General features: G+C 40.9%; 2 protein-coding genes across 2 annotated transcripts in view; one reads left to right on the top strand and one right to left on the bottom strand.

Annotated features, from left to right (window-relative positions):
* COL4A6 (collagen type IV alpha 6 chain) overlaps positions 1-11365 on the bottom strand; it is a 136563-nt gene extending 125198 nt beyond the window's left edge. Inside the window, exons 1-2 of the mRNA XM_074599930.1 lie at positions 10954-11365; positions 10798-10846 (exon numbers count right to left, since the gene is read on the bottom strand). Of these exons, the coding sequence (XP_074456031.1) occupies positions 10798-10846; positions 10954-11000 (96 nt within the window). The 5' untranslated portion in view covers positions 11001-11365. The remainder of the gene's footprint in view (positions 1-10797; positions 10847-10953) is intronic.
* A 370-nt stretch (positions 11366-11735) lies between these two features.
* Positions 11736-18177, top strand: part of COL4A5 (collagen type IV alpha 5 chain) — an 83712-nt gene continuing 77270 nt past the window's right edge. Inside the window, exon 1 of the mRNA XM_074599931.1 lies at positions 11736-11956. Coding sequence (XP_074456032.1) covers positions 11870-11956 — 87 coding nt within the window. The 5' untranslated portion in view covers positions 11736-11869. The remainder of the gene's footprint in view (positions 11957-18177) is intronic.

The raw sequence follows: 18177 nt of genomic DNA, 5'->3' as shown, positions 1-18177 counted from the left end.
AGAAAACATGTAACTACCTCAGCAAAATTAATTTCTGGTAAATTCAACAGTATCATATAATCCAAAGAAAAACTGTAACCAGCATCAGTGCACAAAGATGACTGGGCTGAAAGTCTTCCATGCAGGGAAAATTGTAAAACAATCATTCCAGATCTGGACAGTTGATTAATAAAAAATTTTTAAAAACCAACCAAACAAAAAACCCATAAAGTTTCCTTTTCCTTTGTTTCACAAGCTGAGAGGTAAGAAAGGGGAAATGGATCTGGAGAGCTACAGCCAGCTGCAGAACACTGTTGTTAATAGCAGCTTAGAATGAAAATTACTGAATTCCTATTACCGCTTGCTGAAATCTGCTCAATATCTACTGTTATATGAATCAGATTTATGTTTAGAAAAAAACCAAAGAAATCACAAATCATTCAAAATCACAGCAATTTTTTAAATGTCACATTAGTTTACTTCTATCCAAAATACTTGGTAAATACTTTGGTTTGTGGTTCATAAAGTATCCTTGAATACAGTTGAAAAGTCATAGTAGCACTGGAGATCTGATATAAACATCAATTAATTCTACTCTACCACTGTCAGACTGTAGTTGAAACTAACTACCTACTTTTTAATCTCTGCCCCTCCTCTCTGAGACATGTGCAGAACTTGGCTGGATAGTGTGAAGTTGAAAGATAAAAACCAATCCGACTCTTTGGAAACTTCACACTATCACGCTAGCACACAGAAGAAAATTCAACTGAATGCAGATTCTTTAAATAGCTATAATCAACTTTTTACAGTTTTGTGCGTTACTCGTTAGAGGTTCAATCCTTCCAGATCTCCAAAAGCAGACTGTACAAATCTTCTCATTTATAGAAGAGCCTTAGGGTATACAAAGCATTACCAATTACGGTGCAACAGTTCAAAGAAGCAAAGCTACATAATAGACCTATGATCATTATGCATTTCCTGGCTGTAATGTCTGTTTTCATCCAGTGGCTAGAGCAGAGGATGAGGAGTCGCACTCCAATCCTACCATTGGCTTGCCATATGACTTGGGGCAAAGCTTTCTTCACACATGCAAGATAGTAATACTATTATATAGCCTGCCACAAAATAACGTGGCCAGGCACAGTTAAAGGACATCTGCAAATCACTCAGACCCAGGGGTGAAAGACAATACAGTAACGCAACCAGTGCAACAGGTTACTTTGTCTTTATGTAAGGGAAACAGCATGAAATGCATGTCCATGATAAATGAATCCTAGGAAAGGGACAAAACAGACCAACTATTGTTGCTGTAACTTTAACACGCACGTTCATTTCAGGATTCTACCTATCCTGCAACTCTCAGCACTCTGGAGGGTCTGCAAACATTTTACCTCCAATAGAAAAATGTGCTCTGCAACATTATGAGGTGTTCTGACCCAGACACCAGGTCATGCAGTCTTGGAACAGCAGTAACTTGCAAAACCTCTGAGGTGATTTTCTGCACGTTACTTGAGGTAGAGGAGGCCCTCAGCTCCCAAAGAGTCTGCTGAGAGGTCTCAACACTCCGCATGAGTCAGGGCCATACCATTCACATGGAAATTGTGCCACTAAGCGATATCAGGTCAAACCACAGCTTGGAGCTCACTCTAATTATCTAGTCAGATTTCGGTTTAATCCTAACAAGATTATAGATTCACAGAGATTAAGGTTGTTAAAAGTACCACAGAACGAACCATATAAACACTGCCTTGAAGAGACCATCTAAAGCATTCTGTTTATGGTCACCAACTCATTTAACTTTAAAACCTCTGTGGAGTTTAAAGAGTATTTCCTGTATCTATTTGTGGTAAAAGTAGGGTAAGGACCTAACACTTACTTTAGCTACTAGAATACTTCACCTTTGTTGAAGGAGTGCTTTGAAAGCTTTTTCCCTTCACCACCCTATTAACATCTTTTCTCTATATTTTTCTTAAGCTTACACTTTACATTTTTTCAACTCACAGCAAAAAGACAAATACCATTTGGTATTTCACAGGCAGTTTCCAGTTTAAGCTAAAACTACTTTATTAGATTAAAAACGTACTACTCCTCCTTTGTAAAGATGATCATGTAAAGCTTACGAGAAGATAGAGCTGGTAAAAACTGTTTCAAATAAAAACAGATAAATAACTTCTGCCAAATAGCAAGCAATGTGTTTGTTACACCTAGTCCCCTAGCAAATCATAAAGTAAAAAGCATGAGCATTTCAAAAGTACGCTGGAAATAAAGCACCTTATTTTTGGTGCCCAGGGCTTATTGCAGACCACCTCAGTCATGCCCACAAGACCGGGACTTGCCACACTTCAATACCTTCCAGTTATAAAGAGCCAGCATGTTCTGTGCAAAATGCTATACACTGAGCCAATACAGGACCTGCCAATCTCACCTGCCAGCCAAATCTACACTTCACATGTGTTTCAGTTCATGTAGAAGGCATTTACAAAGACACATTAATTCCATAGATAATGCTCCAACTTTTCGACCCCTTCACATGCACTTTGATGATAGAATAAAATCTCACAAGGAGGGCTGAGGCTGAAAGCCTACAGGCTCCTTTTATGGAGAAGTCTGAAGACTACTATAAATTCTTAATTTTCCAAGCTTGCTTTTGCCAAATGTTTTTGCTCCTGCAGGCTATGTTCTTCCAGTTCAGTTACACCCTGCTCTGTGGACAGGTTTAATCATCAAAGCACAATACAATGATTCACCTTCCTATTGTTTTGATGTGTTTCCACTATAGCAATAGTAATAATTCCAAACTACTTTATATATATTCTACAAAGCAAGTGATTTCTGCACACTCTTTCAGAGCAAAAGTTTGACTGATATAAGGGGAACTATTATAACTTTAAAATGGTCCTGCTCCTCTTTGTGAAAGTCAAAAGGATAAGGAACATAAGGAGCTGATTTGAAAGGTTTCTGATGCAATGTAAACAGGTAAAGTACATGCAGTAATTAAAAATAGTTGGGAAAAGACAAAAACTGACTTGTCACTATTTAGAGCTTTACAATGATGCTGCTAGCGAAAAAAAAAAGTAAGAAGATTATTTTCAGTTTCTTTGATATTTAATTTGTGGAGAAATTAAGAAGCACAGGAGCATTTATAAGTCCATTCCTTGTTTAACTGCACTTTCTTTTTCCTCTCTTCTGCTTTCTAGATCAAAATCAACCCCTCCTAACAGGGCTATGAACTCATTTATGCAGTTGGCTTTCAGCTTACTCTGTACAAACATTTTATTCCGATGTCTAGAAAGCAGCAGGTCTTGATCTCTCTGCCAGCAAAAAAAAAATGCTAAAGAAACATTTAATGTTGCTGTTGCTTTTCCTTTTGATGGAAATGGAAAAATGACAGATACGCAAAACCAAAGGAAAAGGAACTATTACTCTCATTTCTTACAGAAACCTTGATGTATTGCCTTTTCTAGCTAATTCCCAATTAGTCCAGATACAATACCTAGATGATGTTTAGGTTTTACCTGTGTTATACATCACACTGAGATCTTGCCAAATGCTTGTGTCACGGATGGAATTGTTTGTTCCTACTAGTAATGGTAAAAGCAACAAACATTAGGTGCAACTCTCAAACAGATTTGTGCAACAGTAATTCCTAGGTAACAGGCATTGACACGTCCTCACTGCTGCTAAGAGCAAGGCATCAGAAAAAGCACTATAGGTTTAACTGCCAGGAGTCATACTGGCAGCCTCCCTACACTACTAAGGTACAAAGGAAAGCTAGAAAGGCAGATGAGCTTAAGAGCACGTTGAGGCAAGGGCTGGAGGCTGTACAAAGTACAGTAGGTTCCAGGTAAATAGGAGAAAACAGACCAGGGAGTGCATAAAGCAAACTCAGAACACGGTAACTATTGACATCTCAGTGGACTGAAGCAAATCAGCCCAATTTGGTTCACAGTGTTGATTCTCTCAATATGAAGGCAACCAAGCGAGCAGCGACTGTGCAAACTGGGTGGTGCTGGTTTAGTGGCCCAATGAGGCTGACACAACGAAAGCTCATCAAAATCCTGCAGAAACAACAAGAAGGGAAGCTAGCGCAGACCATAGGGATCTGTGCTTTGTATCCATTTGAGTAAGAGCAGAATCAGAGGGCCAGCAAACTCACTTCTGACCAGCAAGAACTGTGGAAAAAAGCGGCAAAAAAGCCAGAGAAGAAGCAGATCTATGGAACTGTTCCTTTGACTTTCTATTAATTCTGCCTCTTCGCATTTCCTCAGACCTGAGAGAAGAGGAAGCCATTCTGAAAAGAAAAGGTGACTTTGAACACAAGAAGTAAGATTAATGTCAACGCTTTTTGAAAAGTAGAAAGTTAAATGCAGCTACTGGAGACTGCAGCCACACAACTTCCATATAAATCACACCCTCACAGAGGGTGAAGTTGTATGGAAAAACCCGAGGCATGCTAAACGGCAGGAAATCTCTGCAAAAAGCACAGGAACAAATTATTTGCTTTCTCCAAGTATTTTCAGATTTATTGCCTACACCTCCAAACTCCCTTTTTGCAAGGAACAGGTAATGAGAACTGCATGATTCCACTCTAACTGCTCTTTCTTCTCAAACATGTGAACTGAAAGATGTATATCGAGCTCAGTCAGGTTTTATAGCCTTTTCAGGAGAATAAGAGCCTTCTTGGGTTATAGGGATATTTTGAAAGAAAAAAAAAACTAAGAAAATAAAGTTCATAATGTCAATGACTGATCTCCCTTCCCACTGATCTTCTTCCTCCAATAATACTTAACATTGCAGTCACTATCAAGACTGCATTTTGCAGGTACCCTCCAACAAGCAACCCAGCCTCCTTCCAATCCCTTTCAAAACACAGGCTGACCTTGCTAGAATGATCCCTTCCACAGGTAACAGCAGAAGTGCTTTCATTTTACTTTTGTCCAGAGTAACAAAGAAAGCAGTTCTTTATTTTGAGACTGGATTCTCAGAGAGCTTGAAAATTATCTATCAATCAAAGCTTAAAAAAATTCTTTTTTTTTTTTCTTTGTCATCATTATAACATCTAAGCTGAGATACAAGCGTTAGTAAAGTCCCTTCTTTTTTGACCTGGTAATACAACTTTATACCTGTATCTAGGCAATAATATAAATTTAAATCATTATCCATGGAGAGGCACATAAACACACTTAGGAAGGAAGAGAGGAGGTCAAGTACATAAAGAATTCTGGCAGCAAAGAATTTTTCATCTGTATGTACCATGACTTCATGAGCACCTCATAATACCGTTACACCACTCTACAGTATGAGAACACCTTCTTTTTTCTCCAGAAATAATACCTTAATTTTATTATTTTGAGGTACCTAAATAATTGCCCTAAAAGAATTGATGATCCCATAAAAGGTACTGACAAAAGGTTAAAACTGGCTAGCATCTCTGTAATACACTTCTGTTTCTTCAGTGCTGTTTAATGCAGAATCATTAGCTTTGCAGTGTTTTGTAGCTCTCCCTTCGAAGGGGAGAGCTCAAAAACCAGGTGGGTCATATTGTCTGATACATAACCAAAACTGTCTGACAAGAGACTAGTTGGATGGTTAATCTTAATGCTCAAGTCAGCACTCATCAGCAAAAGTACTTGCAGATATAATGGAGAGTATCTGTATGAACAGGAAATAGCTTTTGGATCAATTATGCTCTTTTCAAAAAACACTGCAGCTTCCTACAGATCAGAACATTTGTCTGATCAAACACCAAGAGCTGGCAATACTTTGACAACCTTGCCTGAACAGATGCTATGTCTCTGGGAATACGGGAGAGTAAATTCTTTTCTCCCTGTACAAGTCATGGAGTTATTAGCCCTCTTCCTGGAGCTCTTCTATGTCTACAAATGGAGTAGGACTATTATACAAAAAAAATAAACAAGAAAGAGGCACGGTTAAGATCTTGTAGAGTTACAGATTTGCAAGTCAGAGCCATTTTACTATCACACCTTTTTGCAATCTGTAGCACTCTCACAATATCTGTAAGCATCAGCATGTTACTGCAGTTACCTCAGAAGGAAGAGTTAGTACGGAGTAAGGTACCAGACCCCTACTCGCATCGACAGTGTCTCTACTGTGAGGCTGGACAAAGAACAGAGAAGCCCCACCATGAAATGCCCTGCATACTTCAGGAACACCAGCATGACTTACTAATAGCAGTTCTTAAGTCAGGGGAACAGTAAAGCTGGCCTGTCCAGAAGGGGAAATAAAATGCTTCTTCGGGTCACACAATGCCTCTCACAACTATGCAAAAGGCGGCCACAACCTTAAATGGATAATGATATGAAAAAAGCTCTTCAGAACACAAGCACAAACATTACTTCATTTTATAGCTGCTGTGACCTAACACAATATCTGAGTGACAAATAAAATGCCACTCAATTATCTTTAGCACTCAGAAAATATTCAGCCAATAAACAATTCTTTGTTCAGATGGGACAGAAAGGGATATTCAGCTTTAAATGAAAATTTTCCATAAAATTCAACATGTCTTGGCAAGGGCTAGATAATTAGCAGTGTTGTGAACTGTCTGCTGCTTCTATTTTTTTAAAAAGTAATTCTCATTATTTTGCTACAGAACCAGGGAGTAGTTCTCATTATTTTGCTATAGACTTATTACTATTCAAACTTGACCTTTGCAGAATGACCATTCTCAATGAAGTATGTGAATCTTCACCAAACAAATGCCTCTACACACATGCATTCTTACAGATCAGAAGCTGCCTTATCCAGTAAATAAATCCTGAGATTTCCAAGATTAGGTCTACATTTAGTTATTTGTTGAATTCTGTAGCCTCCTTCCTTACACAAGTAACTTTACTAAAGATATTACTTCTTTCCCAATAAAGCTCACTGAAGATATTATAGCTGTAAAAGTCAAACTACAGAAAGATTGTATACTTATAATATTGATTAAAATGTCAAAGAAACAAAAAAACTTTTAAAATAGGTCTTAATGGATAAGATCATATTTGCAGAAACTGAATTGTGGAAAGTGAAATGATGAGAGCTACAACTCTGTTTTTAAATATCCATGATTAAACAGCTATTTTTTCCCCTCTGTTAGAGCCCTGGAACAAAATTTATTTTTGGCATAAGGCCACTGAAAACAATGAGCTTGGTTCAGTTAAGCGGGTCCAGTACATATTAAATGAAAAGACATCACAAAACATTTGTATCATAGATAAAAACTATGTGTCAAAACCAGCTCTGGGCAGTCTGCTCTATTTTGAGTAAGAGAAGCTCTGCTAGTTTATGACAAGCTAGCCTAAGTGATCTTATTTATCTCTTAATCTATCCCAGGTTTTCTGTGTGTTTTTTTTATTTGCCTTACTTGGATACTGTAGATGTTCTGCTGAACAAGACACTAAGCACTAGAAAATGAGAGCATCTCTAGTTAATCTGCACATTTATTAGCAAAAAAACCCAAAACAACCAAAAACCAGAAGATTTGGAAGAGTTGGAATAGTACATGAAGTCCAGACTCATAAAATAAAAGCTAACTGGACTCTATCTGAAAGCTCAGTTGTTTCAAGAGAACACGCCTGACAATAAGTCCTAACAGTAGTTCCTTAGGATATTACATCAAGACTAGCACATATTCCAGGTGTGCTCAACTAGCTGAACAACAGCAGAAGAGAAATAAATAAGGAGTTATCATTTCACCTGTATGTCAGGTATGCTCCCAATGACTGCTAGGACTATGATGGAGCTCTGTTGAAAGCTTTGTGAAGAGATGAGAATCTCAAATTTCATTGCAAGAGGCTCTAGGCTTTGTGACCATTTTCATCTCATGCTCCACCTCACATTTATGAGAGGTGATGCCAGAAGCATCACCAAAACTCTGATTATCCTTTTAAAAGTCTCTCTTCTAAAAAACTGTATTTTGCCCTGTAGCCTGGAAAAGCCTCAGGGGCAGACAGTGATTAGCCAAAGCAAACACCTGCCACTCTAGCACTGTTCCAACATTTTGTCTTACCGCCTCTGCTCTGGCACAACTTTTCTCATTTGTCTTACAGTGTAACAAATGTCTGGAACATAGCACTATATTTCTGTTTTTATGCTTGCACAGCATCTTGTTTTGACACTTCTGGTTCACAATTAATGCAAACTACTGATAATAAAAGATTGAAAACATGAATGAAGTAGAGCTTCTGGAGTGACTTCAGCTGAAAGCTGTTAGGGGAAACTCTTAGGCCACTATCAGCAATTGGTCTACAAATGAGGTAATGATCTCTCTGCAAAGTAACCCCATGTGTAACAGGAAGTCATCCGTGCTTTCAACATTTGGCTCAAGAAAACGAAGATTGCATTACGAGACTAATTTTGTACTACCATTCAAAATATATCATCATTTATACCCCAAAAAATGAGTACAAGATAAGAAGTTAATTCTGGTACACTTTAAAATCTTATTCTTACAAAGGGAGGGATGACTACACCTAGTAATTGACACCTTTGAGGCAAAACCATCTTTGATTCAACTTCATTCAAGATGCTGGCCTGACATGCCAGCCACTGCCTACTAGCCTTGTGCACAGTAACATTCCTGAAGAATGCTCAGCAACTTGGTACAATATTTTAGGATGTTTCTTTTACAACAGGTAAGTTATTGAAATGAGTTTAATTGAAAGAAAGAGAAGATGAACAAAGTTACAAATCACATAGTCTTCAGCAACAAGTGCTTTAACAGTTGACTGTCTCTGAGAAGTCTTCTAGAAGTTTTATTATTCCTCATTAATCTAAAGTTTTAACCTCATTTTATTAACATTGTACTTCACTATGCTTCGTCACTTCAAATTATATAGCAGAGAACTACTAAGAAATGTTTCAGAGATTCTGATTTTTCTAAAAAAGCTCTGCTTACTTTAAAAACAATTTCAATCCCTAGTATTTTCTCTTAACAACTTACTTCATGCTGGAAGGCATTAGGCTGTGTTTTTCACTCAGTGATACTTACTACTGTATCTGAAAAGTTAATGAACATAGTTGTATATCGTTCCTGTTGTGCATGATTGACAGCATTTTTAATAACAATAATTAAATGCATTAACTGCTTAGACACATAAAGCACTAAACCAAAATATTTTAAGGACGTATTTCTGATTCTTTTTCATACTTTTAGACTAATTATACAACAAAGATTTTGCTTGTTTTCTAACCCTGAAGAAAACTGGCAGGAAGACTTTACGAATGGCATGTAGACATTAATCTTACTCATTGCAATAGACTTAAATTGACAAAGTCCCTTTATGGGTAATGAAACATGTCAAGGAACTAACAAAAATATGACTGCTTAAGAGACATGCTTTCCAACAGGTATGAAGCAAAATTGGACCAAACAACTAAAAACCTGCTGTCTGATACAGATGTAACTATCAGGAGTAATTTCACTGACACACTGCATGAATTTATAAAAATGACTGCAAAATGTAGCACATTTGCTTCAAAAAGCCATGAAAATACTTGCTTTATAAAAGTAATTTCCACACAGATTCCACTGTAGCAAGAACACTCATAAGAACAGTTCTTGGTTTTGTTGAAGAAAAAAAACATAAAAAGAAAAGAAACTCTCACAGCTTCCCACATTGTCTAATCTTTTAATCTCTGAGAAGATTAGAGCTTGTAACTACCACCTGATCAGGATGATGAAATTTTACTAGTGCAATTGATTATAAAAAGTGCAAAACAGAACCAAGCATTTTATATTTACGAAAAGGGTAAACCCCTCTGCTATTATAGCCTTTTCAAAAGATTTCTTTTCAGTTGCACAGGAAGGTGCTCAAAAGAGTAGCAAAAGCAGTAGAAAAACACTGGCTGACAAATCAAGAACCCATGTTTTAACTGTTTTTGTTACAAGTCTGATAGAAGTTGAATTAAAACAAACATGTTTAAAACATATGCTGACTACTACCATTAATTCATTATAGTGTATGTGCTATAAAATACAGACCACAAAGATCAGTGTATTGTACAATCTTAATTTACATCACACTATAAGATACTTTTATTAATTGCTAACTGTACATCAGTTGGACACTTAATTTAGGCTACAGATTTTCCAAAGGACTTTTTTATTCATTAAAGCCCACAGTTGAGTGGGCTAACAATTTCCGCATCCCAGTTGCAGAAAATTTACTACAACACCAAAAAAAAGGAAAAATTATGAACATTTAAAAAGCCTAGAGATCCCTTACTAATCTGTTTAAACATTAATTAGGAACAGTAAGAGAAAATCTGTGTTTATGTCATAAAATTGTCGGATTGACAGATCATAAACTTATTGCTTCTGTATGCCAACTTGGAATTTAAAACACATTTACTAATTCATAGTCATGAACCTCGATACAACACTTAACAGCTTAATCCTTTAATTTCTCACATCACTTTTACTTAGTTATGAGGTGTTCTGGGTTGGATCCCTTGCGAGCAAGGTTCTAAAGGGTCAGCTTTTAACAGAAAGGCTTGAGAAGAGGCTAAAAAAGAATGAAAGGCAGTCAGTTGCCAGGAGAGATATTGATCATCCTTTCAGACACAGAGAGCTGTTACACTGAATACAGACGGTCTTTCACCACAGCGTACTTTGCAAAAACTAATCAACAGTCGAGCAGACGAAAGGCACAAAGGAACTTTGGAGCAGAGGCGTACGGCAATTGAAAGAAAAAAAAAAATTGAAAAAAATCCCCACGTCTTTCTGAGAGGGGCGGGAGGGTTTTCCGTCCGAAGGATGCCCAAACCCCGCCAGGTTTGACGAGGCGCGTCCACCTCCACCTGCACACTTACCCCACTCGCCAGCTCTGCGCCCAAGCAGAGGAGCAGCAGCACCAGCAGCCTGCGGGGAGGCAAAGGGACAGAGTCACCGAGGGGCCGGGGGACGCCCCGGGGAGGGGGCCGCGGGATACCGCGGGGAAGGGGGGACACCACGCCTTCGGCACTCACCCTGCGCGCCCGGCGGCCGGCGGGGCAGGGTCGCTGCCGCGGCCCATGCTTCAGGCAACCGGCGGGGTCGGCGGAGAGGAGGCAGCCCGGTTACGCGCCACTGCTCCCACGCGGGCACCGGCTCCGCACCACCGGAGGAAGAGGAGGGCCCGCCACCGTCACTCAGGGCGGGCAGGCCCCCTGCGCTCACCTCCGCCGGCTCCTTCCTCCCCCCCCGCGACGGAGCACTGAGGGGAGCGGTGGAGCTGGCCTCGCCGGCGCTGCCCGCTCGCGGTCGATCACCGCTCGCTTCCCTGTTGGCGCCCCGGGCCCCCTCAGGGCGCCCGCCGCCTGCCTGGGCAGAAAGCTTACGCGGTCTTCGCCAAGGCGTCGCACCTGAGCGGAGCCGGGCGGGGCGGGACTAAGCCGGGCTAAGCCGTACTGGGCCAGGCGCCCCCACACCCCGCTGCCCGCCCCTCCTGAGGTGCGACCCAGTACTGCCAACAGCTCCCCCCCTTCCCTCACACACCGAGGTGCCTCCGCTGGGAAAAAATAGTCCGGGGTCCGGAGGCTGCCAGCCCAGTGGAGGTGCGGGGCGGGCAGAGACGGGCGCCCGCCCTTCGAGCCGACAAAACCTCGGCGCACAGGAGGAAGGGTGGTGGCGGGGAATCGCAGCCCCCCCAGAGTGGGGCAGCAGTGCGCCCTGCCCCGCACACCGCACGCACGCCACCCGCCGCCTAGTCCGCCCGCCCACGGTGCGGATGAATACGGGCCAAGTAGTCCCGGGAGCACTTGAGCCGGGAGAAGCGGGCGAGTGCGGCAGAGGGGTGGCGCTGGCGTCGGGGCGGCCGGCGGGAGCCGCCAGGAGGGAGCCGCGCTGCTCCGCCGGGCTGTGCCCGCGCCGCAGGGCCGGCTCCGGAGCCCCTGAGCGGGCGGGATGGAGCCGCGGTTGTGGAGCTGCAGCCTGGCTGCCGGCTGCCTGTTGCTGCTGGGGTGCTGGGGGCCGGAGGAGGCGGTGGCGGCGGTGAGTGTGGGGCGCCCTCCTTGTTCTCTTCAGGCGCGGCGGGAGCTTTTGAGCCGCTTCAAACACGGGGTGGCTGAGGGTGGGCTACCTGGTGGCCGCGATGGGGCTGAGGGGACCGCAGCGGGCCGCGGCTTCTGACAGGAGCCCGACGGGTGGGGGTCGGCCGGGCCGGGCCTGGCGCGGGTCTCTCTGTCTCTCTCCTCGCTGCCCTCAGGTGCCGGGGGCTCCGGGCCGCCCCTTCCTGGGCACTGCCCTCCACGGACAAAGGCTCCTGGGAGCTGCCGGCGTCGGACCGGCTCTCCGCAGTAGCCACCTGCCCTTGGCACTTCTGGGTTCACCGGCGGCTGCGGGGAGGCAGGAGGGAGCCCGGGTGCGAGGCGGGGGAAGCCCGGGCGAGCTTTGTGTGTGCTCTGAACCCGCTGTTCCTTCGGGACAAAGAAGGAAAAATCCGCTCCCCACCTCCCCCCTCCAAAGGACCTTCGTAAGGAGGTGTCTGAACTCTTGCCGGCGAGCTTTCACCTGCATCTGTAGGTCACATCTGGACGTGGCAGGGAGTTGGAGGCTTGCGGGCATGGTCTGCCGGAGGATTGTGCCTCAGGCTGTGGCTTGGTTTTCCTGACGGTTGTGTTTCTGCTTTCCTAAAACCCGAGTTGAGATGCTAGTGGAGGTGGTAGGTGCCTGCAGTGTTGCAGAGGGTGCACAGTAGGTGGCCTGGAGAAGAACTTTGTTTTCTCTCTTTGGGAGAGGGATGCTATCCCAGCTTCCCTGGAGTGGCTGGGCCTTGAAAACTGAGGGTGATCACTGGCTTCCCATTTCGAGGTACCTGATTTAGACCTTCATCTGTTAATAAGTGGTGAAAATAACTGTAAGGCTCATACTTTAACTTGGGTAATTTCAGATTTTTACAATATCTTCCTCAGGCTGTTAACTTTTTTTGAGTGTTCTTGGAAGGGAAAATGAATCCAGATTTCTGTTTCTTAGGATTACTCTCTAGTTAGAAAAAAATCATAGTATGTTACTGCAATAGGTGTAGAATACCTTTCTGCTACTCCCCCTCCCCTTCAATTTTGTAGTTAGTGCTAATAAAATCTTACTTGTCTCCAACTGTCCTTTGAAGTGCATTCCTTTACAGTGAAACTTTGTAGACCTTTAATCTGCCCTTCCAAAAAGCAAAGACCAGCCGTAATATACTCCCTTCCTCTTCTACCCCTCCTTTTTACCATGCCCAGGTGTGTACCCAAGTGTAAGTGATACTAGCCTGCCACCAGTGCTTACTGATTTGGGGAACTGCTTGTCCCCATATTGTCTGTAATACTAGTTCTGCTGTTGTTCAGTGCTACCTCCCATAACTTTCATCCCCAAAGAAGGATCCGATCAGTCCCACCTACAGGACTTCACTGCTTTAGCAAGTGGGGGTTGAAGATGGGGAGGCTTGCGTGTATAAATATGTCCCCTTTCTTTCTTCAGGAAAGCTCCCAAGCAGAGTTTTGTGTGTGACTGGTGGGAATCTATGGGGCCTGGGAAGGGGACTGTGTTGGGCTGACCCTGCAGGCAGCCCCCTGCCTTGGGAGAAATGAAGAAAGGAGAAGAGACAATGGTGGAGTTCCTGGTTCTCAACACCGCCTTGTGCTACAGCCTGTCATTTAGGATGAGTCCCCCTGGGGATTTACTGCCCCACAGTGAGATGAGATTAACTGAAGGCCCAAGGCCTAGTGGGGTTGAGGAAGAGACAGACACCTCTGTTCCAACCTATGTAAGTCCCACTGACATTTTGTCAAAAAGGTCCAATGGTTTCTCGATGCTTTAGTGTTCTGATGTACATGAATCTCCTGTCCATGATAACACTAAATGATGCTGATCCTTATTAATGAGGATCAGCATTTTATTTTTCTCATTGTCAGAAAGGGTTGAATTAACGCTGTAGCGGTATGGTTGATAAAAACTGTCTCTTCTGTGAATGTTGTTTTGGAGCCTTGCATGAAAATCCTCCCCTTTCCCCCAACAGGATAAATTTGCTGTGATGAGTTTAAGTCGTTCTGGTGTCTTTATTTTAATAATATTGAAATTGTTACTCAACCTCATAACGCACATTTCAAATGTCATACTTTTTTTGCTCCAGATTGTTCAAATAGTGTGTATTGCTGTGTGATCAAGTTACAAGGTGACACAATATAGTTGAGAATCATCTGCCAGTGTGGACATCATGGGGAAATCCCAGTGACTTATTAAAAATTGCTGAAACCTCATACTTGAGTAAGCATGAATTTCACTGTTCAGATTTTATTGATGAATTTCCATAGCCCATCATCTATAAACTTGAGGAGTAGTATGTCGACAATGCTGTATACTCTTGTGCAGACTCATTGTTGATGTAGAATGAAGCATGTAATTACTGATGGACAGTGTAAAAGTAGCTGGGAGTCTGAGAACGGTTATACTTCAGAGTGGGAGAATGAATGAGGTAGAAGATGGTGTCAACAGTGCATAGAGTGATTTCAAGTTACAGTATAAAAAAAAATGCGTATTTGTTATGTGCTTTCATCAGAGGATATGAGTGCTTGTAATGTATGTTAAGTGGCAATATTATTGCTTAAGTGCCCTGGTGTTTTTAGTATAAATCTACGTACATGTATATAAGCCAATTAGCTCTTCCTATAAGTAGATTTTTTTCCCCTCTCCTAGCAGGTTTACACTTGCACCACGTTATAGAAAAGCGACTGCAACTTGTGACTGGGAAATATCTTTAAAGAACATAGATGGACTAGATTCTTAAATTGTGCTAATTGGTGAAACTCGCTTGAAGTTAGTGACTCTCTATTGATTTATATTGAAAGTTTATACTGAAGTTTCCCTCATAGTTAAGGCTTAGGTTTTTAGAGTGTAAACGAACTTTGTCAGCCCAAAAGTTATTAAAAATAAAGTAACTTCTGCAATGTCTCTTTTTTGCCTTCCGTTATGACTCTACTTTGACTGAAAGTGTAAGGATGTAAACAATTGTTCAAATATGCTAAGGCAAGCAGACAAGATGAGTATCACTTGCATTTAAGAAAGTGATGGATTATTAATAAAAGTTATCTTAAATTTAATTGGGATTTCTTTTTTCCTTTCAGAGTTTATCATGTATATAAATACATTGTACTTGATTGATATGGTTAATCTGTAAATGATGATCATCTGTGTTTCTTTTGTTTGCCCTAACTATTTTATCATGGTGGTTGTTATTATTTCCCATTTCGTAATTGCCTGTGGCTCTTTCTAGTTATGAAAGCTAAGTCTGTAAAAGCAGAAATAAATGGGTGCTGGCTTTTAGGATTCAAAAAGTATTTAGTCCTGAAATTCCGGGGATGTGTCTTGATTAGTCATGCACAAGACTCTCTGTTTCATAACATTAAGGCTCAAGCCCTTCCACTTGCAACTTGCCATTTGTCATGTGTTTTGGCTTTGACCTTTCATGGCTCTTAGTTAAAGATATATAGTAAAAGTTGCATTTCAAGGTGTGTTCTGGCACATACTAAAATACAAACAAATCAAAGGAATCCTGAATGAAACCTAATATAATAGCTGTTTGGACCATAATAAGACCTTTTGTGGCTACGCATACAAAATTATGTAGTATGTATTTTTTCCACATGATGGAAGTAGACTGATAGTTCAGTGAAAACTCCTAGGTTTTAATTTTTCTGGTCATGAATGAATTAATCTACTCACCGAAAGCAATTATCTAAGTCACTTAACCTTTTTATAAAGTAGAAAGGGAAATTTTCCTAGGACGAAGTGTTACTTAGTTTATTTAACAGCAAATGTAAATTTACACAGTGAACTTCTTCTACTATGAATAAGCAATAATGCTTACTGTAACGCAATTTGTTGCTATTGGTTTTACTAGAACGTGTGGAAACTTTGCTATATTACAAAACAACTGAAATCAGTAAGAACATCCCAACAAATCTAATATGCATATCTTCTATCTGGGACAAAGTGCAGTAAGGCATCTGTTCCACACATACAGCGAAGATGTATTGTGCATTTTTACCTTTCATTCACTTAGATTAAAATGCTTCCTTCTCTAATTGCATTGATTGTGTAAACTCTCCACTGCTATCACCACACAACAAGATATCTAGATAACACTTCCTTATACATTCTAGGAATAGTATTATGCAAGCATACTGAATGGAAAGCGGCCTTTGCCAGTAGTGATAATACCAGACAAATTGCTCTGAATGAAGACACTTTCTGCTTATCTGTGTCATAAGGCTGTATGGATTCAGTAATGTTTGAAACCAGTGGGGTGCTTTTAAGTTCTTGAGATATGCAGTGTTTAACTATCTGATACTGACTGCAGACTTTTCTGTGCTATAAACCATCTCTTCTCAACAGCACCTAAAATAAAACTTGTTCAAAAGATGTAGTGCTGGTATAGTTTTAAGCATCCTTAAGCAGCATCCCTTACCCTCCTGTGAAAGGTTAGCAATGCAATTAAACCTTATTAAGTATCACTGGTACAGTGCAGCTTCTGAAAAAAGAAATGTGCTGAGCATCCTGGTTATGCAATTACTAAGTGTGTGGTATGTGGAGAGAAAGCTTCAATGTAATGTGAAATTATCAACAGAATAAACATAATTGAGCTGAAGAGGAAAGAGTCCTCTTATAAAAAAAGAATTCTAATGCTTATTTTAAAATAATTGCTTTGCAGGTGTCTCAAGTCTTTCTTGTAGAGCTCAAGTCGTCTTTGAGAACTTGGGAAGAGATGCAAGAATTAAAAACTGGGGGATTTGATCTTAAGTTTAGGAGAGATGGATATTGGGTAATTAGGTAATTGCAAAGCTGTATTGCAAATGAAACATTTTAGCTTAAACTTGTTAATGCTTTAGTGTCTCTTCCTCTAAAAGGCATGATACTTAAACTGTAATGCATTAATAGGCATAACTTTAGTCTGCTTGGAAGACACTTTGATATTGTGTGACTCTCACTTATGACACTCTGCATCTCTGCCATGATTTGAGTGGGAGGCTGGACTAAATAACCTCCTGAGGCTCATGAACTATCCTAGAAGTCTAAAATTATGCAAGAGTACAGTCATGCTCCTAAATGTACCTTCTTTTAAGACAGCTGACATATCCTGTAGTCAAAATTTAATTGTAATTGTGTAGTTAAACTGTGAGTTGGAAGGTTCACATTTACTTAAATGTTGGGGGTTTTTTTAAGTTGCAACTAGTCAAGAAGCTATCTCAAGCTGTCAGCACAGCAGCATTCAGAATTTTAATTTTGTATTCTCCTTTTGTGGAGGGTGTATTACGCAGTGTGTGGTTTGTTCATGTATTATACTGTTGTAATAAAACAAAAATAAATTCTAGGGGCAGTATGGGCAGTGGGGTTTTTTTCCACCTGAACTGTATGTTTTAGGAGTCAAAGAGAGAGGAACTCTAAAAAAAAAAAAAAAAAAAGATTTTGGCTGACTTGAAGGCAATAGCCTTCAAGGCTCTTAGTTATTGCAGCTCTGTTGTTGGATTTCTGTCTCCTTCCCCAATTTGGAGGGGAAGGCAAATAGTTTAGTCTCATCTGTATTTTGTTTCTTTTACATAATCTCTACAGAGAATTAAAATGCCAGGGTTGAATTTCAGTCTCTTCTCTCTCCTAGCAGTGTAAAAGGCATCTGTGTGCAATGCTCTTAAACTAGAACCAAAGGTAAAATAGCTGTTGTCTACAAAGTGGTTCTTTTCATTGAGGCATATAGCTAGATCTGCAAGACTGTCCCACTGTAGACTAATATGACCCCACTCTATGCTAGATAAGCTTTGCTACTGCAGCTCTGCTGAAACCCCTCCTTTCCCCCCTCTTAACTTTCCCTGAGATAAGCAAAGCTCTATTGCCTTCTCTGGCTGAAAACAGTCCTTTTTGCTGGTGTCTGTATCTGTCAGGACTTTCTGCTGAAATATATTAAACATGTTGGAAATCATGTTTATTCTAGGACTGACTTTAGCTGTAATCAAGGTGAATCTTAGTTTTAAACCACACTATTAGTTTAGAGAAAGATATTTATGCTCTATTGTTTCCTAGAGAATTTGGATGCTTTTAGAAACTGCACTTATATAACCCTTAGTTTCAGCTGAGGTGTATGTATGTGGTAGAAAACCATTCTCTAGAAGGAACGGTGAACATGAAGGAAATACTTGGTTTGTCTTAAAGTGCTTCACTGTTATGAAACAGAGTTTCATTTC

The sequence above is a fragment of the Larus michahellis genome, chromosome 9 (genome assembly GCF_964199755.1).
Source record: "Larus michahellis chromosome 9, bLarMic1.1, whole genome shotgun sequence".
Classification (NCBI taxonomy): domain Eukaryota; kingdom Metazoa; phylum Chordata; class Aves; order Charadriiformes; family Laridae; genus Larus; species Larus michahellis.
This window is presented reverse-complemented; position numbering and strand designations above follow the sequence as displayed.